This window comes from Chiloscyllium plagiosum, chromosome 9 (genome assembly GCF_004010195.1).
Source record: "Chiloscyllium plagiosum isolate BGI_BamShark_2017 chromosome 9, ASM401019v2, whole genome shotgun sequence".
Taxonomy (NCBI): Eukaryota; Metazoa; Chordata; class Chondrichthyes; order Orectolobiformes; family Hemiscylliidae; genus Chiloscyllium; species Chiloscyllium plagiosum.
The window spans coordinates 92,607,810-92,632,548 of record NC_057718.1 but is presented as its reverse complement, the minus strand read 5'-3'; the positions used below and the strand labels follow the sequence as shown (position 1 = coordinate 92,632,548).

The following is a 24,739-nucleotide window of genomic DNA, read 5'->3' as shown; positions in this document are numbered from 1 at the left end:
GGGAAGCTTACATTGAAATGAAAGCATGTCATAAATCAGATTCAATTTTGGATGGCAAAAACCAAATATGCTATTCACATCGAGTGCTTGCAGCCAGCACTTGACTCCCACAAGTTATCAGCCCTCAGACAATTCATCAGCAGTATGTAGACTGAAATATCCCAGCAAAATCAAAGATTACTGATGGAAACACCCACATTATATATTTTAGGGTTGAAGGGGAAAGAAAATAACACTGATTGACCGTTCTGTCCTTCCAATAAAATTCTCAGCACCACAAGCTTATTATGCAATTTTCCAAAGGCAGTCAATAGATTGTGTGTTTTTTTTTTGGGGGAGGGGGGGGGGGCTGCAGGTAATAGAAGAACTATGATGATTTTACTGTGTTAACAATTTTAAATTGAGTGTAGGAAAAAACAGGAATTAACTGGTTATATTGTATACACATTGTAATGTCCACTAGTGACATGAAAAACAAATTATTGTAACTGAACAGAAATTTAACAAAGGATGCATTAATGATGATAACTGGGAAAGACAATGGCAAGACCACGTGACCAGATATTTATAATCTTTACAATGCAGCAAACATTTGAAAAAAAAAAGTCCTCCTCAATGACCACCACAGAAACTGCAGCACCTGGGTTTGTATTTGTGTTATTTAACATTCCTCAAATTCTGAAATAAATAAAGCTATACGGGGCTGCGGCTAACAAATGTCGAAGTGTTTTAATTCCATTTTACCTAAATCACAACGTGCTATGCACAAATACAACATATGTTAAGTTTACCGTGCAGCTTTTAATGTTCTTGAAAATAGATAGGTCTGAAACTCTCGTCTTTTTGTAGCTATCAAGTTCAGACTTCAACATTTCTTTCTATTCAAAATCAATCCACCTATTTCATACTGCTGCCAAACAGGACTGTCATTACAAAGACCACTGCAAAGTCATATAATTCTCGTCTCAAAGTGGTATGTGTCTTTCAGGTTCACTCTTCAATATAGCACCAAAGCCATCAAGAAATAACATGCTAAAAATCTTTACACAAAGTATACTATAGCTGAATGTTTAAATGCAGCAGTTTCAGCCAATTGTGCTAAGAAATATATACGGAAAAGCTGCTTGACACAAACACAGAATGAGGTCTATTCCTGAATTACATTTTCTAAATACATAAATAAATTTAAGGCACCAATTTGTCATAACTTGCTGCTGCCTGACTACGCAAATAATTCACTGAGCAGCATACTTACATGTTTTGACTTCCTAGCACATGACAACAGTGATCCATTGTTTTAAACTTTCAAACTTCGAATGACTGAAAACTAGGCCAGTTTTTCAGTGTTCAATGTTAAGTTGTGCTGAAAATATGAAACTCACTACCACATGCAATGGCAAAACTAGTGCATTCAAGTGGGAAGACGTGAAGGAGGAGGAAAACGAGGAAATGGTGATAATGCAAGATGATGTACAGAGACAGGAAACTAGTGGAACATAAACAATAGCAGAATGGTTTGTTTCAGCGTTGTAAAATTCTATGTAGTAATTTAATGTGGGTTCCAGCTCCAGCCAGGAGGCAGAAAAGTAAAGAGCTGTCGAACAAAAAGAAAATAAAATGCCTGAAGTATGCAGGTGAATCAGCATCTGAAACCATAAAGGCAAGTGAACATTCAGGGTCAACAACCTTCAAGATTTCTAGCATTTGCAATTGGAGCTAGAATTTAAAAAAACATTCCATTACAAAAGAGAAAATGTGGCTACAAATTAGTAAACAAAAGGTAAAAGATCAAATTTAAAGTGCATAAAGCCTTTATGTTTTGTAGCTAAGGCTTTACATTATAGCTATGTGCACATACTATGTCTCTCATGAACACACAATGCAGTATAAGAGAACAAAAATGGCCAAGATAGCATCTGTACAGCAACAGTGATGGCCTAATGGTGAGGACAGGGGTTTGCTGAATAATTCAAGAGAGTCTCTATGTCTCAACCTTACTTGAGTATAAATAAGTCCTTTTAAAGACACACTTCTCCTTTCTTCTTTTATCAGTGCTTATGTCCTTTAGACTGTCTGCACTTAATTCTTTGTTTGTGTGTGTAGCAATTCCAAACAGAGAAAGATACTGGGAGGTACAAAAGTCAAAAAACATTATGGAGAGTGAATCCCAGTCAATTTAGAAAATTGGTCAGGAAAGCAAGGCAGAAAACTAATTTTCCACATACCTTTTTCCATCACATGACTTTTATCACATCGTGTCAAAAAAACTCAAAGTAAAGTGCCAGGAGAACAGAACATTGCTTTGGTTGCTCAGGATATTGCAGCATCGTTTTAACTATAAGGTAGCCAGGTGAAGGTCTCCATATTGCCAGGATGGCTAACAATTACACATCTTCCTTGGGGGCCAAATAGCAGCAGTGAGAAACACCAACCTTTACATGCAGGTACAGAGGCATAGAAATCTATACACAACTCAAGGACCTGCTTGAGTATTATAGTTCAAGGATTGGATCAGCAGTCAAGCTGAAGCTCTTCAAGAAAGACCAGACAAAGTATAGGAAGGTGAGATTAGTTGCATTGAAAAGTCTCAAAGTTTAAAGTCCCCAGCCTTTTCATTTTGTAAGCACTCCTCCAAGTTGACTGAAAGATGCTCCGACATTTAACTTCACATGAAGGTTGCCACATAAATGCCGTTAATATTTTTAAAACAAGGTTGATAGATGAACAAACAGCTCTATTTTGCAACAATTCCCATCACACTTCCGATGTACAATTAGGTTGAGAAGAGGTCAAGAGTCTCACAGATAAAACAACTGGACTGTGTGCAACAACTGGAATCAGATTAGACTAAAATTAACTTCCCTATCAATAAGCAGGAACTTGGTAAACCAAAGTGTCATCCATGCTCAACAATTTGCCCTGATACAGCACAATTAGCCCACCAAATTGTCTCAAAAATGCTTTAAATAAACCTCAACAGTTACTTAAGCAGAAGTTAGGATACATGATCAAAAGCTTGTTTCAAGGAATGTCTTAAAAAAGGGAGAGAAAGGTGGAGTGACTTACAGCAAAGTTCTCCAAAACTTAGAGCCAGGGAGCTGAAGACACCAGCATCAGTGGCAAATCAAAACTGGGGATGTGCAAGAGACCACAATTGATGGAACATAAAGATCTCGGAAGGTTGTAGGGCTGGAGGAGGTAGCAGAGATAGGGCAAACAGAAAATGCAAATCTCACTATTACAATTTATACTTGGATCATGCCATTAACATAGAACTTCACCTAAAGTTGCTTAAGTGATCTGATAGGACGAAAGTGGGCACCAAACTGAAAAACTGACTTTGGTTAAAGAGCTGGGTTTTGAGAAAAATCATGAATGTAGAGAAGGGATAGGAAAGGATTTCCAGAACTGCAATGTTGTCCCGTGATGTGAAAGTAGCGAACAGTAATTTGAACTAAGACAGTATCCACTGAGAATGAAATTCAAGGAAAAGGTACAGAATTTGAGGTAGGATGCAACAGTTTGTTCTTCTGAAAGCTTGGCTAAATTTTATCAGAGTTCAAAGACTGTATGCTGGACAAAATCTGACAATATAGTAAGAGTGGAATGGCTGAGATTTTATGCAAAAGAACAGCTTGACATCACAAACATACAAGTGAAAGCTAATGTCATGTGTTCAGATGCAGCTGTCTGTCACAGTAAAAAAAAAACAGAACTGCAAAAGATTCTAGAATTTGTACATCTATTTAACAACAGGAGCCTCTGCTCTCATATTGTATCTAAGATTTGACAGCTGAGAGTCAAAGTAAGAGCAGTCCCACGAAGATTGATGAGAGAAATTATACTTGACTCTGTCAAAACCTGTAGCATAGCTAAGCCACTGAGGAGGAATATGTACAACACAATCACCATTTGAGAGATTATTATTTGTGCCTTTGGTTAGGACAACTTCGAAGCTATTGCAGAAGTGGACTCTCTCTAGAGATCCAAACATTCGAGTTGCTGGAAAAATGCATGTTCTTGTAAACCATCAACATGCACAAGTACTTGAAGGAGAGAAAAAAAAAGATTGGGTATGGACTTGCAAGGACAGCGTGGATTTGTTGAGGAGAAACATTTACGAAGACAGCTGTATGAAGGTCCGAAAGGGAAGTTTAATAGGTTTACCAGTTTTTGCAAGTTATGTTCCAAAGGGCCATTGACTAAAATGTCAACAGGCCACAAGTTTACTGTCACTGCTAAGAGTGCTTAATTTTTCACACAAGTTTTATTTTTCCTATGAAAAACAGAATCCTAAGTCTGTCAAGTTTAGTCCTTACTTTATGTATTGCTTACTACTTAATCTGTAAATCACAGGTTTGTCAAATAACTTACTTGGCAATGGGACAGTAAGAGATGGTGGTGCTCTCATCAATGGGGGCCGAGAATTTTTCGCTTGTTGATAAAGAGGCGGAGGGGTGTAACTGTAAACACCACTTCCTCCTTGAGAGCGATCTTTTGACATAACATGGCTAAAACAAAATTAAAGAAACAATATGTACAACTTGTGCATATAATACAAACTAGGTTATTCTTTTTATGCTAAAACAATTTAACAAATATAAAAATGCAGTTTGCTATGGGTGTTGGAATTGAAGCCAATAGCTTTTTCAATGATTCATATTCTGCAGCTTTGAAAGATGTGAAACATCACTCCCAAAACAAAATTTTAACACCTGCGTATCAAAGTTCAATATCCAAAACAGTAGTTAATTTTTCCACAGAAAAACTTCATAATGACAGCCATGTCTTTATTGATTTACCACTGAGAACTGAACTGAGTGTTTGAGCCCATCAGGAAGGATTGAAAATTCCAAGCTATTTTGCCCAGATCCAGTGCGGGGGAACCTGGAGGTCTATAAAATTATGAGGACACACCAGTGAAGATATTTCCAAGTGCAGGGCAGTGTAGAATTAGGGTCATAAATGTAAGGTAGCCACTAATACATCCAAGGGAACTAGATTGTATATTTATGAGCCAAACACAAATAAACCCAAAACAGAAATCAGAAGACACTGCGCTAGCCAGAGAGTAGGATAAAGAGTAGTTGAGATGAATAGCCTCTATGCATTTCAACAGAAGCTAGATAAACACAAGGGACAAAAATCCAAAAGAATCTGTCAACATGCCAGAAGGGTAGGAAGAGGTTAATGTAGAACACAAACACTGGCACTAATCCACTGGGCTATGTGGTCTGTTTCTGTTCTACAAATACTATGTAATGTGACACTATGTGACATTTCAGTCTTGCTGTCCCCACATAGGGAGTGGCACATAGTTTTTGCATCACAAAATGTTAAAATTGCACAGGAGCCTTCAATTTGCATGTACAAAAAGACTTACAAACCAAACAGGTCCAGGTGCTTGTGAACTGCTTCAAATCAACTAAAATCTGTATCATTACCATTACATACCTGGTTGACAATAAAGGATTTATATTTCTGCTCCCCTGGCCAATCTCGCAATGAATCAAAGGAAAGGCTGATTTCTACTAATGATGGAGAAAATTTATGCCACTTGAGTTTTTACAAGTTCCATTTTGCAAACGCTCCAACTCACTTTCCAATTTCTGTTTGACCTGTTGTTGAAAAATCAAATACCAAGGTCCCTGTGCCCAAAATTATTACAACAGCAAACATACTGAACACATTATTTTCAACCAACAATTCAGTTAATCAGATCAAACTCTGCAACAAGTTTGACTGTGGAAAACTTTATTTTATATGGCACAAAGGACAATGGCTGCAATGATGGCACCTGACTCACTGACAGTTATTGGAATAGATCACCATGTGAATAATCTTGACTGCCACTTCTCTCCAGAGAATAAATGTTCTTAAAAAAAGAGACAGTTTAATTGTGGAGTTAGATCAAATACTAAGCTGGGGTGCATGCATGCATGAATGTGACCAGGGTTTTTTTGGGGAGGGGGGGGGGGGGGGGGAGAAGGGGGTTGCAGGCAGGATCCGGCGGTCACAGTACTCGTTACTGTATGCTAAACCAGCATTGTCTGACATGATTCCTGCTTTAAGTCTGTACCCTAACAAAATAAGGAAGAAACATCAAAGCTGCAGGGATAACACGACAGATGCTAAAATGATCCTGCTGGTCAAATTATTCCACTGAACTCTTACATTTGCTGGCTTGGAACATCACTCACCCCAGTGTTCTAAATGCTGCTTGGTCCAAGTGTACTTGAGGCCGATTTGGGTTAAAGCCAAGTCGAGGCTTCCAAGGTTGCTTTTGGTTAGATTGTTCCCAATCAGCTGGTTTCAACACTTTAGGAGGTTTTCTGAAACAGAAAAGCGAAACCAAATAACTTAACATACATCAAATAACTGCAGATGCAGGAGATCTGAAATAAAGACAAAGTCTGGCAGCATCTGCAAGATCAGAGACAAAAGGTAATGTTTCAAGTCTACTCCGTTCTGACAAAGCATCACTAGGCTTGAAACGGTTAACAGTTTCTCTTTAGAGACCATGCTAGATCTGCTGAGTTTCTTCAGCACTTCCTATTTTTATTCCAAACATTCAATAATTATTGTACAGACTCAGTATAACTCAGATTGGGCCCATTCAGCCTATCCTGCTTTTGCTTTCCAAATTTAGTTTCACACTCCAGATTTCTCCCCATAAACTTACAAACCAATTCTCTACAAGTACATGCCAATTATCTCTTAAAAAGTTCTTATGAAATCTAACTCCACCAGCCGTTCAAGTAGTACATTCCAGAACCTAATTTGTATAGAGAATTTTCTCATTTCCCGACAGTACCGTTGCCAATTATATTGAATGTGACCTGTGGTTATCAACCCACTTTGCAAGGGAATACATTACTTCCTACTTGTTATAATGAAATCTCTCATAACTTTGAGATTCTGTATCGAAACTCTCAACTTCCAGTGTTTTCCTCTTTACATCACAAATGCACCTCATCCCTGGCACCTCCGCTGTACTCATGCCACCTAATGTCAGGTTACCAAAATAGTATAGAAAACACCAACCAAAGATCTGTAAAGTTTAAAATCAGTTGCAGAGTACATGTATGTGAGTAATGCCCTCCGCCTATAGAAGAATTCCTGTATCAGTCCCACCATTAACTTAACTAAAGGTCATTCTGCTACATGAGTTTCGTTCATGGGAATTCACTATGATGGGATTGACAAATTGGGGCATGGTTTCTAAAGCGCAAACTTTTAAAGCATGTATTCATTATAACACGATTCCAGTTTAAATGGTGCTACTATTATGCGATTTTCTTAGAACATGAGATTGCACGAGAATGGAACTACTGCGTTACTGCAAAACCAGCTGCATTCTCCTTTGAGATAAGATTCTCAGTGTCTATTTAATCCAATCGTCTTTCCTCATATTCCCTTTTCTGTTCCAACTGTTTCTCAATTGCTCTTTGCACATTCTGTGAATTTTGTTAATAGATCACTAACAACAACCAGAAATATGGTTGCTAAATGAAAGAAAGCAACATTTCAAGCATCCAACCTGTAGATGAATCCCACATATTAACTTCCACTGACCTACTTTACGTTCCCTTTATTACATTCTTTCCATAAATTAGTAGCTATTACTGGAATATTGTTATGCAAGCAGCAGAACCCTTTCTCAACTCAGCCTAGACAGTACTGCATGGTATGCAGTTGTGAGAACTGAGGCATTTACAGGTGCCCCACGTATGATGCTCTTCAAAGAACTATGCTTTCGGCAAGTATAGGTGGACACTGAACAAAAAACCTTATTTCTCTTATCTAATCAAGTCACCATGAGAAACCAAATTGTCTGACTCAATTTAGACAAGATAAATAACACAAATTTTCATTGTCTGAATGATTCTTTGGTTTCTCACAAGCATGCATGCACTGCTGATCTGTTAACAGGTTTCTCAATGCATAAAAACAACTGGTGACCAGATTGTTTTCATGACTCAAAGCTTCTACCTTAATTGATAAACTTTTAAACAAAGTTTAAATGCCAAGAAACTTTGTTTTGAGAAATATTACTTACACTGCTCCAGGTAATAAAGAAGCTTTGAATATGTAGCAATCTTCAAATTGAGGATCCTTGAATAATATACTGTAGGGAGGGAAGGGAAGGTGTACATAAAGCAGATTTATTTTATCATGTACAACATCAAAATGGAACAGAATAATCGCAGCAATAAAAACAGGTATAAGCAAAGTGAACAGAAGTTCCACTCACCTGCATACATTATTCTCGGTAATGTCTTGCAATGCTGGTACAGGGGATTCCACTGTTCTAAAAGTAAACATATATGCATATATAAATTCAGGCAAGCATTTACCAAAGATGTGATTTTCCATGTTGGTTTATCTTCATAAACTCAATTTCTTCTCTTCACAGTCATATTTAGTAAAAACTGGAGCAATGAGCCAGTGACCTTCCCAATTCACCAGAATTTATGTGCACAAGTAAATACATCCTTTCACCTAACCATGCCATCCCTACCTTCAAAAATGCTTTTTTCCCCCTAAGTACAGCATTATGCACACACACATCCAAGAATACAAACTAGCTTGTTCAAGCAACTATTAATTCTGAATGAAAATTTTCTAGTTCAAATTCAAGCACTAAACTAATCAGGGTGGTCTTTAAAACTGAAAAGCATTTCCTTTTTTAAAAAATCTTCAAGTCTACTCTTTGTTTTATAATAAATTAGCCTTAAATGTATTAATTGAACCTTAAACATTTTGAAGACATAATTCTCCTCCACAATTGTCTCAACAGGCAACTATAATGGATTACACAGTTAGCAATGTGTTGATATATCTTTATATTCCTAAGCAATCCCTACAGTTTAAACAAAAAATGAATACTTACCTTCCTGGTTTTATTACATCATCCTTTAACGTTAGGAGGCCTTTAATACCATGGCAAAGCTCAGGAGACATCTCTATATCCTATAATCACAGGTTTAATTTAATAAGGACACTTATTTAAAAAAAGGAGTGAGAAACAACAAAATTATACAAATTACCCACCTGAGCACCACTATTTTGCAATTCGACAATGAAGTCAAACAACTTGTGGTGTTTTCCAACAAACAGCACATCACTTCCAAGACTATTTCGTCGAACTAAAATCAAAGATTATCAAAAGTTCAGTTTTATTCAACTATTTCTAGCACCTCTTGTTCAGTATTCAATCATACGGTGTTATGTTTATTTATGAATATTGTAACTGGAGCAGAGATCCATAAGTAAAAAGGCTTAAAATCATCACTATTATTTCCATAAACCCTACAGATGTTTTTTTGAAATATTATCTTACACAATACCTTACACAAAGCAGTATTCAACTGAAGTAATGCTGAAAATAATATTTTGTCCAAACTTTTCATCTTGCACTCATCAGGACATTATGCAAGAAACATAAATCTAAATGGAAAACAACATTTATGTAGTATGAATAATATTTATTAACAAGTGGACTCTGATTAGCATTGCCATGGAAAATGCATCAGTCACACAATGACAGAGTTAGCTGTCAAGCTTTGCTTAAATTTTAAAACAGGCAAGCTGAGTGTGGGATGCTGGAAAAGCACAGCCAGTCAGGCAGCATCAGAGCAGGAGAATCGACATTTTGAGCATAAGCTCTTCATCAGGAATTCCTGAAGAGCATATGCTCGAAACGTCAATTCTCCAGCTCCTCAGATGCTGCCTGACCGACTGTGCTTTTCCAGCACCACACTCTTACACTGACCTCCAGCATCGGCAGTCCTCACTTTCTCTCAGCTGACCGTTTGGTCAATGCATTGCTCGGAAAAATCAATCATAAAGTGGTCGTCACCTATTTTAAGCTGAAACAGACAGAGCGTGTACATATTTTTTCCCCCTTGAAAAGAACACGACCCTGAATCTGCATGTCACACCTTGGGCTCAACTGACAATCCCAAATTGATTGTCAATGCAATTCTTCATGTATTCAGGGTTATTTAGCAAATTTTGTCCATTCACTCAACCACATCGACTGTTTGACAATCTGTTGAGGCTTACAACCACTATCTGACTGGTGTGACCTTCACTGGTTCGTGCACATTTGCAGTTGCTATAAGATTGACCAGATGAGCAAACAGGATCTGAGCAAGCTGGATGCTGAAACAGACCACATCACAACCAAACTGTGGGATAATGGTGAGCCATAATTTCTCACTGATTATCACACAAATTCAAACAGGTCCATGGCCATCACATTAGGTCCTGAGAAGTGCCCACTCTATCTTAGGTTAACCTGGAAGGGTAAAATCTCAATGGTTTGAGAAATGGGTAAAGGTAGGTGTTATGCACTGCTAAATGCACCATGAACAGAATGCTCCTATCACGTCAAAAGGACATCTACCCATCACACAGAAGATTACTGAGGTATATGAATTTTAGTGCTGGTGTGATGCCAGATTATGTTGGTCATATGTACCAATATCTAGGGGATTGTATCAAACCATGTATCCCTTTAGCTGTTCTGCTTGCCACACCCAACCAGTTCATTCTATCAATAGTGCCATCAGTTGATGTGATTCAACGACTAGACAACATTTACTAAATAATCCTATGCGCATGGAGAATTGGCTGACAACCAATTTAGGATTGTTAGTCAGTCTCTCAGAGTGGCACATGTGTGTACTAGAAGTTACAGTTATTAATACTCTGGACTCTTCTTTGCAACACTTTACTAACATAGTGAACATCAGTCATTCTCTGATTCAGTTCTTAGGGCAATACCTTGACCAATCAGAATCAATCTGCCTGGTTTAAAATTTAACCAAATTTGGCAGTTAACGGTCAGTCATCATCTAACTGGCATATGCTCCATGGCAATGCACCTACCAATCAGCGGTCACTCAGTAACCATTCAGCACCCTCCTCTTAAACACTAAAAATTATACAAAAATCCAAAGAACTGCAAATGCTGGAAATCAGAAACAAAAACACGTACGGCTGCAAAAACTCAGCGTGTCTGACAGCATACGTGGAAAACAGAATTAACATTTCGGGTCTTGTGACCCTTCTTTAGAAGCCTTCAGGGTCATTGGATGCAAAATGATAATTCTGCTTTCTCTCCATAACTACCAGACCTATTGAGTTTTTCCAGTAATTGCATGTATGTGCATGCACAAGTTTGTGTCTGCGCATGCATGCGTAAGGTTTACTTACCCTTTACATTAGTTTTTGCTGCAAATTGTCCTGATTAGCTCAAGATGAAAAACTTTGACAAAATGGATCTTTTTACAGCAAAGTGCAAGTACTATGCTGTCAAACAACAAAGTTAGCATATACTTAATAAATCAAGGGCAGAGCAGTTATACTGAATCAATAACATCAATCCATTATTGACTTTTTGAAGCATATTAATACAAACAAAACACGTAAACCTCAAAAACAACCCAGCAAACCCAATGCAGTTATCATAAATCTTACTTTCATCAGGAGTGAGATCAGGGTAAACTGCTTCCAGAGCTGCTCTAAGCCGTCGTTCATCAACAAATGGTAGAAGTGCAACACCTATTGGCAGATGAACAATAAATCAGTGCTAGAAAAAACTAAGCCAGATACGAACTCACACAATCATTGCATTTCCAGTTAACATCTTAATTCTATAAATAATGGTCATCCAAGCTGGATATAAGTACTATCAAATTCTCTTAGCACAGGGCTTTTAGTGTATATTACTTGCACACCCAGAGGGACATCTACCTGAAGTATGCAGAATAAGTTGATGGTGACACTAGTATAGAGTACTGATTTAATATCAACATTGTAATGTTGGAGTTCAATTCTCCAGATACTGCTCAGCAACATGATTAACAACCGAAAATAGCTTTTAAGGGGATAATCTAGTGATGGAATCATAGAGAGATACTGCACAGTAACAGACCTTCAGTCCAACCCGTCCATGTAGAGTTGATTTAGTTACCGATTATTTTCTACAGAGTGTGTGCATGCGCGTGTGCAGACGTGAGAGTGTGTGTGGGGTGGGGTTTGGATGATTTACTGGTTTCCAAGAGTAAAGATAAAATTTACATGTTACTCCAACATGCGCTGAAGGATGTTTTGACATCAAGGATTATGCATATGATACCTGTTTCCAGACATGGCTCTGTATTTTGCACTTTAACCGACAGTATTGATGAGGAGAATGAGCAAAGTGGAGGCCGATCTGCTGCAACAGAGGGAGCAAGTTTTCACAGTTGTAGTCGTATCAATCCTGGATATTCTGGGAGTGACTCCTTGAACAGTGTGCCACAGTGAAAAACAATCCATCTCCATTTCACTAAGGAGGTTCTCATTTAAACCTTCCAGTTAGAACTTCTGGGCAGTGAAATAAAAAAATAATTCGCACTGCCAGTGTCTCTGTAGGTGACTTTATCTATGAACTATTATGTATCTGGTGCCCATTTTTAGTTATAGGTCATGAGAGATGCAACGCATATCTTTAAGCTATTCATTCTTGCATAAACTTAGTCATTTACACTCTATTCAGGGGCAGCACAGTGGTTCAATGGTTAGCACCGCTGCCTCACAGCACCAGGGTCCCAGGTTCAATTCCAGCCTTGGGCGACTGTGTGGAATTTGCACATTCTTCCAGTGTCTGCGTGGGTTTCCTCCGGGTGCTCTGGTTTCCTCCCACAGTCCAAAATGTGCAGACCAGGTGAATTGACTATGATAAATTGTCAATAGTGTTAGGTGCATTAGTCAGAGGGAAATGGGTCTGAGTGGGTTACTCTTCGGAGGGCCAGTGTGGACTGGTTGGACCAAAGGGCCTGTTTCCACACTGTAAGGAACCTAATCTAATAATCCAGGGAAACTGAAGACATTCCATTCTCTCTTATCAATGAGAGGCCAGGTGTGAGGATGCAATTTGATCAGACTGAAGGGTTCCCAATGGTCCAGGATGCCTTTTATTACATGCATATAGCTTTGCTATGTCAGCCCTGAGCGCTGTTGGAATATTCAGCTCAAAAGTTATTAAAAGAGTCCCTCACTCAGGCATTCCTGCAGCAGTCATGATGTCTGCACAACTGCATTTAAAATACCTCAAAAACAAAAGGATCTCTGCCTCGAGTAAAGATACATTCCATGATGACAGGTCATAACACTATTGCACAGCATAAGTGGGATGATTAAGAATGCCGAAATAGACCCACGCATGCACAGGCACGAGTGATGTCTGCTGTCTGTCTGAAGAAGGGTCACTGGACTCGAAGTGTCAAAGCTGCTCTCTCTCCACAGATACTGCCAGGTCTGCTGTAGTTTTTCCAGCCATTCCTGTGTTTGCTTCAGATCTTCAACATTTGCAGTTCTTTCTTTCATTTCAGAATCAATGAAAACAGGGTGGCGAGGGGAGACACTGTTGTTAGAGTCATAACTTGCACAGAAGATGATGGTTGTTGATGGTCAACCACCTCAGGTCCAAGACATTTATTCCTTAGGATAGCGGCTGAGGGACAACAATCTTCACCTGCTTCACACCAAGGGTCTTCCCATAAAGGTCAGAAATGAGAATGCTTGCTAATAATTGTACACAGTTCAGCATCGTTTGTGACTTCTCAGAAACTGAAGCAACCCATATCCAAAGACAAGGACAATGCACAAGGTTTGGCTGACAAGTAGCAAATAACATTTGTACCACACAAGAGCCAAACAACAATCATCAATGAGTCTCTCAACATTTCTCGCTGACATCATATTCCTTCTTCCCCCTTTTCCCCCAACCAAGGTTGTCTACCACCTACAAGGTACAAGTTGGGAGTGCGATAGAATACTCTCCACCTGGCTTGATGAGTGCAGCTCATCACTCAAGAAGCTTTACACCATCCATGATAAAGCTACCCATTTGATTAGCACTCCATCCACAAACATTCAGTCTGAAGATGACTAATGCTCAGTAGCACCAGTACGTATTATCGAAACAATATACTGTAGAAATTTATCAAGGCTCCTTTAGACAGTACCTTTGATACCCATGACTGCGATCATCTAGAAGGGTTGCACATACATGGGAACACCATGAATTGCAACACCTTTCCATGTCACTCTCAACCCTGACTGGAAATATACTGTCATTCCTTCAGAGTCATAGGTCAAAATCCTCTAACTTACTCTCCAACAACATTGTGGATCTACCTACACCAAACAGACTGCAGCAGTTAAAGAAGAAAGCTCCTCATCACCTTCAAGGGCAATAAATTGTGACCCAGACAGTAATGCCCATACCCCATAAATTAAAGTTAAAAATCATTTAATCCTTGCTTGTGGATGCCTTTTCCTAGTATACCTCTCCATACAGTGCTATCCCAGTGGGTGCAACATCACTGATCGGAGGCTGCTGGCTTTCAATTGGAGATACTACAGAAAACCTTACATTAAGAACCCAGACTAGTCAGGACCTTCAAGATCCAGCATCAGACAGCTCCAGTTCAACATAAATAGCAGCAGTCTGGGCTGACAGGTTAAAAATAAGCACGTTGGTAGAGTGGCAGCAGTAGTGAATAAACTCTGTAGTTGAGAGACAGCAGTGCAAGTTTAAGCTCTGTGACTTCATTGCCAACCATTATCAGCAGGACATCAACTAATATTGCAATAAATTACAGACACTCTGTTGGACTGCAATATCGCTGAAACTTTATTGCTGGAACAGCACAGCAGGTCAGGCAGCATCTAGGGAACAGAAGATTCGACGTTTCGGGCACATGCCTGAAGAAGGGCATGTGCCCGAAACGTCGAATCTTCTGTTCCCTAGATGCTGCCTGACCTGCTGTGCTGTTCCAGCAATAAAGTTTCAGCTTTGATCTCCAGCGTCTGCAGACCTCACTTTCTCCTCCTGGACTGCAATATCCTCTTGGATGCAGCTCAGGTATTAGTAGTCAAACCTTGTTTGACAGCCAGCTGGGCTTGCATAATCTAAGTCTTCACAACAGCATCTAGACATCAGGTGACTGCTGCTTGCACTCCAATTGAAGTTGAAATAGCTATCAAAGGCTGCATCAGAGATATTCACAAGTCTGATCAAGAAGTTGACCACCATCCTATGCTAGGGAGAATGGGCTCCAAGTTCTGCATAAAGCTCGATGCACAAATGTAAAATGGTATCTACTCATCTGCACAGGTCACAGGACATATGATCAGGACATTATTCTGCCCAACAAGCATGTCTCGCCATTTAATATGATGATCAAACATTTCAACGCCTTGTACTCACACCGCCTCCATAATCATGTAGGTCACTGGTAGTCAGAAATCTATCAATCTCGATGTTACACATACTCAAAGACTGAGCGAGCTTCCAGAGAACTTTGTGGTAGCGAATTGCAAATGTTTAAAACCCTCTGAGTAAAGAGAATTCCCCATCATGCTCAACTGAAGGGCATCCCACTGGTTTTTAAATAGATCCCTTTGGGGTTGGACTCCACCAACCTGAGAAACATCTTACTCATATGTACCCTGTCTATCCATTTAAGTATTGTAAGTTTTGATCAGGTAACCTCTCATGCTGTGAAATTCAGAGAGCAGGCCCATTTTGCCCCATGTCTCTTCACAGCACAGTCCAATCACTCTGCAAACAAGTTTGGTGAACTCTCTGACAATGGCTTTCCTGAGATAAGACGACCAAATCTGCACTCAGCATTCCAGGTGTGGTCTAACCAAATTCCTATACAGTTGAAGCAAGACCTCTCAATTCCTGCACTGAAATCTTCTTACAATAAAGGCTAACATTTCATTAACCTTCCTAACAGCTTGCTGCACCTGCATGTTAGCCTTCACTGACTTATCAAGAGGGAAATTCAGATCCCATATTAAATATGCACATTCATCTCTTGCCATTTAAGAAATACTTTGCATATCTGTTTCTCCAACCAAAATGATTAACCTCATTTTTCCACATTATATTCCATGTTCTAGCCCATTCACTAAGTCTGTCCCAAACCCACTGAAGGCACTTTACATTTTCCTCAAATCACACATTGCCACTTAGCTTTGTCTTATCTGCAAATTTGGAAGTATTACATTTCACTGATATAAACAAGCTGGGGCCTTAAGCACTGATCCCTGCAACATCTTATTAGTCTTCCAATGCAAGAATAACCCAGTTCTTCCTCCTGTATTTTCTGTCTGTTAGCAATTATTAATCCATGCCAATTTGTACTCCCTATTTCATATGGTTGTTTTTCTAACCAACTTCCTGTTGGGGACTTCACCAAAAGCCATCAGCTAATCTAAGAATAGAATGTTTATTGACTTTGCCAAGTTCACTAAACACGAATTTCCCATTTGCAAATCCATGATGCTGCTGTTCTATCAAATCCATGATGCTGCTGTTCTATCAGATTATAAACTAAGTGTTTATTTATCCCATCCTTGATAACAGATTCAAGCACTGTGTAAGGCTAACAGGTCTGTAGTTCTCGATTTCCTCTTTTATTCCCTTCTTAAATGGTAAGATTACATTTTGAATCTTCAAATTACAGAAATGTTCCAGAATCTATTGAATTTTAGATGATGGTCACTAATGCATGGACTCTCTATGGCCACCTCCTTCAATGATCTGGAATGTACATCATAACGTCTTAGGGATTTATTAACTATCAGCCTCCATTCATTTCTCCAGTACGATCTTCTTACTGATGTAAATTTCCTTCCTCATTCTCCCTAGCCACTTATTGTTTTCTATTAACTGTCCAATCGTCAGAATTACTGCTATTTTTGGAAACTTTATAGGTAGTTTATTTTATTGTGATATAACCGTGAACTTCCTTTGTTAGCCACAGCTGACTGACCATTAAGTGTTTGCATCTTGCAGAAATGTATAGTTGCTCTAATGCATGGAACAATTCTTTACAGGTTATCCATTACCTGTGTAAGAATCTGACTTCATGTGTACCAGATCAATAAACTGACTAAGAATCAATGTACATTGGTGAAGTAGTAAGCCGGCATGGAATAAAGAAAGTCACTTCACTTTTAGAAGTGTATTTTGACAACCAGGTGTTTAGATAATGCCTGATCAGGAAGTTGCAGACAAAGTCGTACCTGCTTTTAGAGTTTTTCACATTTTTCTTCTTGGAAACAGTGACACTGAAGTGCAATGATAGCCAAATTAAATTTGCTTAGTCTGTCCTAGTTTCCGTAATGAGGTCTGCATGACCAAGTCAGGCAAAATTATCAAGTATGCTATGAAAATAAAATTAGAGCAGTGCAAAAAGATACAGAAACGTGAGAAAGCTCCATAAACACATGCTCAGTACAGACTGTCATTACTGCACACAAAGACACAAATCTGTCCATTAACTATCATAACAGCAGCTCATTCCAATCAACCATGGAAAAGAAATAATACTGTCATCCATACCGGTTGTGACTTGCAATAGGAAATAAGTTACAACAGAAGCCGAGAATTTGAAAAACCACTTGAACATTTTCAAGCATGTCCACTGTGCACATTTCTTTTGATTGTATAAAATGAATGCTTGTGCAGCACAGAAACAGGTCGTTGAGCCAAACAGGTTTGTGTGATTGTTTACGCTCTACACAAACCCCTTTCATCCAGCCCCACCAACATATCCTTGTCATTCTTGCTTCCTCTTATTTGTGTAGATCCCCATGAATGTACCAATACTATTCAATTTAACCATTCCTTGTCATTTCGAGTACTACACATACACCTGCTGCTGGGTAAAAAAGTTCTCTTTAGCTCCCTACAGGATTTATCAGCGACTAAATTTATGACCTAAAAGTTCTGGTCTTGCCCACAATTACAAGCATCTTCTCTACACTTACTCTTCAATCAATCGTGGAGACCTTGAACAGGTCACATTTCAGTCTTGACTTCTTACAAGGTTAGAACTCCAGCCTGGTCAAACTTTCTCAATAGATGCAACTTGTTAGTTATATTACTTTCCCAGCAATTTTTTTCTGCACTCTCTGTTGACTCTACATTTTCTTTTATAAGTTGGAAACCAGAACTATTCAGTGTTCTGAAATTCCGTCATGTCTGAAACTTAGAGATTCAATAATCTAGTTTTGAATTGTGCACCAATGAGCTTAATATTTATTTCTGAGCTTTTAGCTAAATATCTAGATATAGAGAGAAAAAAAAATTAAAATTCCAATTATAATAGCCCTGTCAAATAAAGAACAGCAGAAAAAGAATTAGTCCATTACATTCGCATTCATCTGTCAATAATACCAGCCATAATCATACTCTCATTGTTGATCCTTGTTCTGCTCCTGAATCATAACAGTCAAATTACTTTCACAAGTAGACACCTTTCCTCAAAGCTAGTTCCGCTTTTAATCTGAAAACTGGGTCATGCATATCTTAAAGCTTTCTGTGCAGATGCCTGCAAAACACAGCTGTCTTCAATTTACATTTAATATCGCAATATTCAGAAGTATTTTATGATAATAGACTATATGCTGAAATCCTACCTTGCCAAGCATATTTCTTTCCATTTAAATCAATAGCAAAATCATCTGGATAGAAGTCAATGATTGAAGAGTCCTATTTTAAAAAAAAACTTAAATTATACAAATACACTCATGCAATTCAACCTGCCTTCTCCCCTCATCCCACAAAAGAAACTTTATATTGATACATGAAGCAGATTAGAAAAAAACTCATGGTCTATACAGGTTATATTTTGTGAGGAATCATACAATATATTCCTGTCTACTTTCAGCCCATTTGTCAAGCAATTATCAGAAATATGCATTTAAAATTACTATTTATACCAACCTTTGTTCTCGTTAAGATGCATTAGCATTTTGTCCACAAGGTCTATTATTTTCCTAAGAAAATCAAATGACTAAAGAATTGCAAATTACGATTAAAATTAAAAGTGCTTCACATGCAAAAAACAAAAACCATCATTCAACAATTTTCCCATCTCAGAATTTCGGGTTTTGGTTCAAGCAGTTTGAAAATAGAGTACAGTAGTTTATTAGGTCAGCCACACTGAAATCATCTGAATGTGAACATAAGAGGTATGATTAGTAACTTTGCAGATGACATCAACATTAGAAGTGTAGTGGACAACAAAAAAGATTGCCTCAGATTACAACTGGACCTTAACCAGGTGGGCCAATGGGCCGAGGAATGGCAGATGGAGTTTAATTTAGACAAATCTGAGGTGCTGCATTTTGGAAAAGCAAATCAGGGCAGGACTTATACACTTAATGGTTATGTCTTGGAGAGTGTTGCTGAAAAAGACTCTGGAGTGCAGGTTCATAGTTCCTTCAAAGTGGAGTTGCAGGTAAATTTTGAAGGTGGCGTTTGGTATGCTTTCCTTTGTCGGTCAGTGCATAAAGGAGTTGGGAGGTCATGTCATGGCTGTACAGGACATTGGTTCGGCCACTTTTGGAATATTGTGTGCAATTCTGGTTTCCCGGTTGTTGGAAAGCGGTTGTGAAACTTGAAAGGGTTCAGAAAAGATTTACAAGAACGTGGTTAGGGTTGGAGGGTTTGAACTGTGGGGAGAGGCTGAATAGGTGGGGGTTATTTTCCTTGGAGCGTTGGAGGCTGAAGGGTGACCTTATAGAGATTTATAACATCACGAAGGGCATGGATAGGGTAAATAGACAGGGTATTTTCTCTGGGATGGGGGGTGAGCCTGAAACTAGAGGGCACAGATTTAAGGTAGAGGGGGAAAATTTAAGAGGGACCAAAAGGGCAACCTTTTCATGCAGAGGGTGGTGCATATATGGAATGATCTGCCAGAGGAAGTGGTGAAGGTTGGTACAATTACAACATTTAAAAGTCATCTGGACGAGTATGTGAACAGGAAGGGTTGAAGAGTGACATGGGGCCAAATGCTGGCAAATGGGATTAGATTTATCCACAATATCTGGTCGGTATAGATGAGTTGGACTGAAGGGTCTGTTTCCATGCTGTCGATCTCTACGACTACTATAATGGTAACTAGGATGAGAAAAATCATAGTTCTAGGGATATTACATGTTGTACTTGCAATAGTCCTTGAGCCTTTTTGAACAAAACTCAGCATTAATTCTCTTACATTGTTAGCTTTGAAATGAGTGATTGTTAGCTGCAACCCATATGAGCTGAGAATTGTTTAAAGAAAATGTACAATTCTTATTTGTGCATGGTTTGGGTTTTCTGTATTTACATGTTAAATTTTATTGCAATTAAGTCAAGCCAACAGCATTTATTTTTGATGAGCTGCATGCTAGCAAAAGCCAGATTACATAACCCCTCTTAGAGAAGTACAGTAAGTACATCACTATTTGTATCATCTAAACCTCTCACCTTACAATACACTGCAAGCTGTTATTTGGTTCGACTATTCTCACAATTGATTGATTACATTGTACACTTAACTTTAATGTGGAATGGAGAATGAAAATTGTCATTTGGACATAAAGGTCAAGTAACGAAATAAGTTTGTTTTAAAGTGGTCACTGTCAGAGCACCAAATTCCATTCTTTCCATCACAAATTAATCAATTTTTAAATCTAATGGTAAATTTGAAATACAAATTTTCATCGCTTTTCATACATGTATATATTTACATAGGCAGATCATACAAAATATCCATTCTGAATTACACTCATGCCACAATTTCATTATTTGAAAAAACCCACCGGATTCTCCATCAGGGCTCGCCATGTTTTAGGGAGGAAGTTGCCACTTGCTGCAGGAAACACTCCCATCAACTGTTCCAGTGGATTGAACTGCAAACAAAAGATTCAATTATGTTTAAGTGTAAAGATTGAGAACAACACAGTACATACTCACCTGACAAAATGTTCTGCTAACAAAAAGTGTAATCTTCTGTATAAGAGGAGGAGCTGGGGGCATGTGAAAGGAAAATAAGAAACGATAGTAGAAGACAGCAATAGAGAGTAAACGCTTAACAAGTGCTGAAATCCAGCTCACTGATGGTTGGGAATAGGGGTGGTGCTTGGAAGTGGTTATGAAAATGTAAAGCTTAAATTGGAACTAAATATTGTGTATGAAGATTATTCACCGCAAATGTCTACCTATCCAATTCAAGCATCAAACTTGCAACCTTACGTAAGCTCTGAATAGTGCTGCACTGCTTATTCAGTTAATAAGCCAGGTAGATACAGTGCTAGGTGGGGAGAGGGTAGAATGTCAGGTGGGTAGGTGACAAGGTGTCTTGTGGTTACAGTACCAAGTAGGCAGGATGCCATAGTGTAAGGTGGCAAGGGTGAGTGATGAGGTTATCTTTTTTTTCAGTATTTTGGACTGTAGACTTAAATGGGAAAATAACTTCTAAACATTAAAAGACTGCTGAAAGATTACTGAGTGTTTGGAAAGCAAGTAACTTGACACACAATGCAAGCACCATTTACACAGCTACTTGTTCAAACAGTAGTTGAAGTTTAGCTTGAAGGCAACCTGGAGCCGAAGGGTGCTTACAAATAGGGATTGCAAGCCAGCACAAGTAGCTGATTGGTAACTGGACACTCGTCCACAGACTTATGAAGGCCTTCTGCTTACCAACAACTATATGATTGGGTGCCAGATAGCTTATGAACAAGAGATTGAGAAGACAACCAGTCTCCATCAGCTCAGTAAAGGCTGTTATCTGCAGTAAAAAGCCATTTAAGCCTAAGCCAGTTTATTTTTCCTGTTACTTTAAGCTGTGACTTTTAATTAACATGTCAGAGAACCTGGATACATTTTTGAACCAATCACCAATGAAAACATCCAGGACCGACAGCAGCATTCTGACCGGCGCAAGAATCATCTCAGCAGATTCTGTCAACAAAGACCACTAAACTGTTTTCCCTCTGCCCATAACACCCATGCATTTTTCTGTGTCCGATTATAGGCATGTTTAAGGGAGGCTAGTAAGAGGATAAGCACTTTAACCAGTAGAGCTATTTGCCAACAGCTCATAATTGTTTACCTGCAGCTGGAGTCTATTTGCTTGTAATAAATAGTAAAGCTTGTTATGTTCAGAAACATGGGGTCTGTGCTTTCTGTCAACCTTCCTCAAAAAAAAACCAGGTAAATTACCTTTGTCACAATTCTGGGAACATCAGGCCTTGATTATCAGTGTGCTAACCTAGTAATTGTATCACAGGGTTCAAGGTAGATCAACATGGATAGGAAGAACCTGGTCTGTTGAGTAGGAGAAATCTTTTCTGTTGATGGAGCAGAGAAATGTATCAAGCTGAGTGTGTAGGGTGTCTGAGGAGGTTTGGCTGGTGATGTGAGACATAAAAACAGGGATAGTTGAATAGTTACTCTAGAGTCAGACTAAGTCTTTAACTGTCTAATGTCTCCTGACTAACAACTTAGTAAATTTCATCAAAACCCTCTGAATTGTCTGATTCGAGTAGATACTTTGGCAGGGTTCCAGGAGTAGCGGAATCTTTCATTTCACATGTAATTCCTCTGGAGCCTGCGATGATGGGAATTCTGTAGGGTCCACATTTCCAACTCTAATATATGTTGAAATGACTTCTGGACAGCAGAATGTCCAGGCCCATTTTCTCAAATACAATGCGAATTACTGTAACAATTCTGCAATGTCTGGCTATCTGCATATCAACATTATGACCTAGAAACATTCAACATACAATAACAGAAACACAATCATTTTCATTCTAGTATACAGAGGGGATGAAATAAACAGAAAAAAAATCTTAATTTTTATGTAGCAATACTAAGAATTCCTTCAATCACACTTAAAGACCAAATTGTTACACTTGGGAATTGCAGAGTTTGTTGACTTGCATAGCTCAAGGCTATAAGCTTTTGAGAAAGTAGTTAACATGGTAGACCATATGTTACCATAAAGTGCAGCACTCACTTATTCCTGAGTGTTGAATCTTACCGGTTTGGTTCCCTTTTCAAATGTGGAAGGCATGTCTTTAATGTCTGTGAAGTCTGAAGCAAATGGTGCATAATGGAATGGATAGAACCATTTCCAGGAAGCACAGCCCTGTCAATAGAATTTAGTTCATAATTAAAAAAAAATTCATAGGAAATCTAGTTCAACAGAAGCAGCTTATTTATGATACACGGTCCCATTTCTTAAAACCTACTGCATAGATCATGAAATTGAACCATTCACCATTTTTGGCTTCTCCTGGGGCACATATTCCAAAACATGCACGGACTTGTGACATTGTAAACAGCAGTTACCACAAGCTCAGAATATTCCAAAGGCCAAAAAAGTGCATAAGAAATTGCTTTAACAATTGAGAATACAGACTTTTAAGCCTGGAGTACAGTTTTCATGGAAAGGGTTACTCCTGATTGCTCTCAAGTCTTTTCTTACCCTTTTCCTGATGCTTGCAATGGAATGTTTGGGACACTCCCTCTAACTTGGATCACAGAGCATAGAATAGTACAGCACAGTACAAGCCCTTCGGCCCTCGATGTTGTGCCAAACTTTTTCCTACTTTAAGGTCAAACTAACCACATACCCTTTATTTTACTATCATCCATGTGCCTATCCAAGAGTCACTTAAATGTTCTTAATGTATTTGACTCCACTACCACCGCTGGCAATACGTTCCACACACCCATCACTCTGTGTAAAGAACCTACCTGTCAGCTCCTGTAAACCTTCCTCCTATCACCTTAAAATTATGCTCCCTCATGATAACCATTTCTGCCCTGGGAAAATATCTCTGGCTATCCACGCCTATCATCTTGTACACTCTATTAATTCACTTCTCATTATTCTTCACTCTAATAAGAAAAGCCCAAACTCTCTCAACCTTCCTTCATAAGACATGCCCTCCAGTCCAGGCATCACCTGGCAAAACTCCTCTGCACCCTCCCTAAAGCTTCTTCTTCATTCTTATAATGAGGTGACCAGTCTAACCAGGAATTTATGGAGCTACAACATAATTTCACGGTTCTTAAACTCAATCCCCCTGCTAATGAAAGCCAACACACCATATGCCTTCTGAACAACATTATCTACTTGGTGACAACTCTGAGGGATTTATGGACAGAGACCCCAAGATCCCCATGTTCTTCCACACTGCCAAGAATCCTGCCTTTAACCCTATAATCTGCATTCAAATTCGACCTTCCAAAATGAATCACTTCACACTTTACCTGGTTGAACACTGTATGACACTTTTTAGCCCAGCTCTGCCTCCTGTGAATATCCCGTTGCAATCGACAACAACCTTCCACACTATCCACAACTCCCCCAACCTTCGTGTCATCGGCAAACTTACTAACCCACCCCTCCAATTCCCCACCGAAGTCATTTATAAACATCACATAGCAGAGGTCTCAGAATAGATCCCTGCGGAACACCACTGGTCACTGAGCTTCAGGCTGAATACTTTCCATCTATCACCACCCTCTGTCTTCTATGGGCTAGCCAATTCTATATCCATGCCTCCTTACTTTCTGAATGAGTCTACCATGGGTAATCTTACCAAATGCCTTGCTAAAATCCATATAAACCAGATCCACTGCTCTACCTTGAACAATGTGTTTTATCACATCCTCAAAAGAATTCAATAAGGCTTGTGAGGCAGGACCTGCCCCTCACAAAGCCATGCTGACTCTCTAATCACAAATCCTGTCTCTCAGAATCCTGTCCAATAATTTGCCCACTATCAATTTAAGACTGACTGGACTATAGACCAGTCTATAGACTGGTCTATAGTCCCTATTCCCCTTCTTGAACAAAGGAATAACATTTGCCAC

At 38.9% G+C, this 24,739-nt stretch overlaps 1 protein-coding gene across 2 annotated transcripts in view; it reads right to left on the bottom strand.

The window, feature by feature from the left end:
- Positions 1-24,739, bottom strand: part of xrn2 (5'-3' exoribonuclease 2) — an 85,127-nt gene that overhangs the window by 20,443 nt on the left and 39,945 nt on the right. Inside the window, exons 18-28 of one of the 2 annotated variants that reach the window (XM_043696539.1) lie at positions 22,896-23,003; positions 20,668-20,757; positions 18,496-18,568; positions 11,488-11,571; positions 9,055-9,149; positions 8,894-8,973; positions 8,255-8,311; positions 8,060-8,128; positions 6,201-6,332; positions 4,375-4,511; positions 339-3,189 (exon numbers count right to left, since the gene is read on the bottom strand). In XM_043696539.1, coding sequence (XP_043552474.1) covers positions 3,125-3,189; positions 4,375-4,511; positions 6,201-6,332; positions 8,060-8,128; positions 8,255-8,311; positions 8,894-8,973; positions 9,055-9,149; positions 11,488-11,571; positions 18,496-18,568; positions 20,668-20,757; positions 22,896-23,003 — 990 coding nt within the window. In that variant the 3' untranslated portion in view covers positions 339-3,124. Of the gene's footprint in view, positions 1-338; positions 3,190-4,374; positions 4,512-6,200; positions 6,333-8,059; positions 8,129-8,254; positions 8,312-8,893; positions 8,974-9,054; positions 9,150-11,487; positions 11,572-18,495; positions 18,569-20,667; positions 20,758-22,895; positions 23,004-24,739 lie in introns of those variants that run through there. The other variant, XM_043696538.1, reaches the window with a different exon arrangement.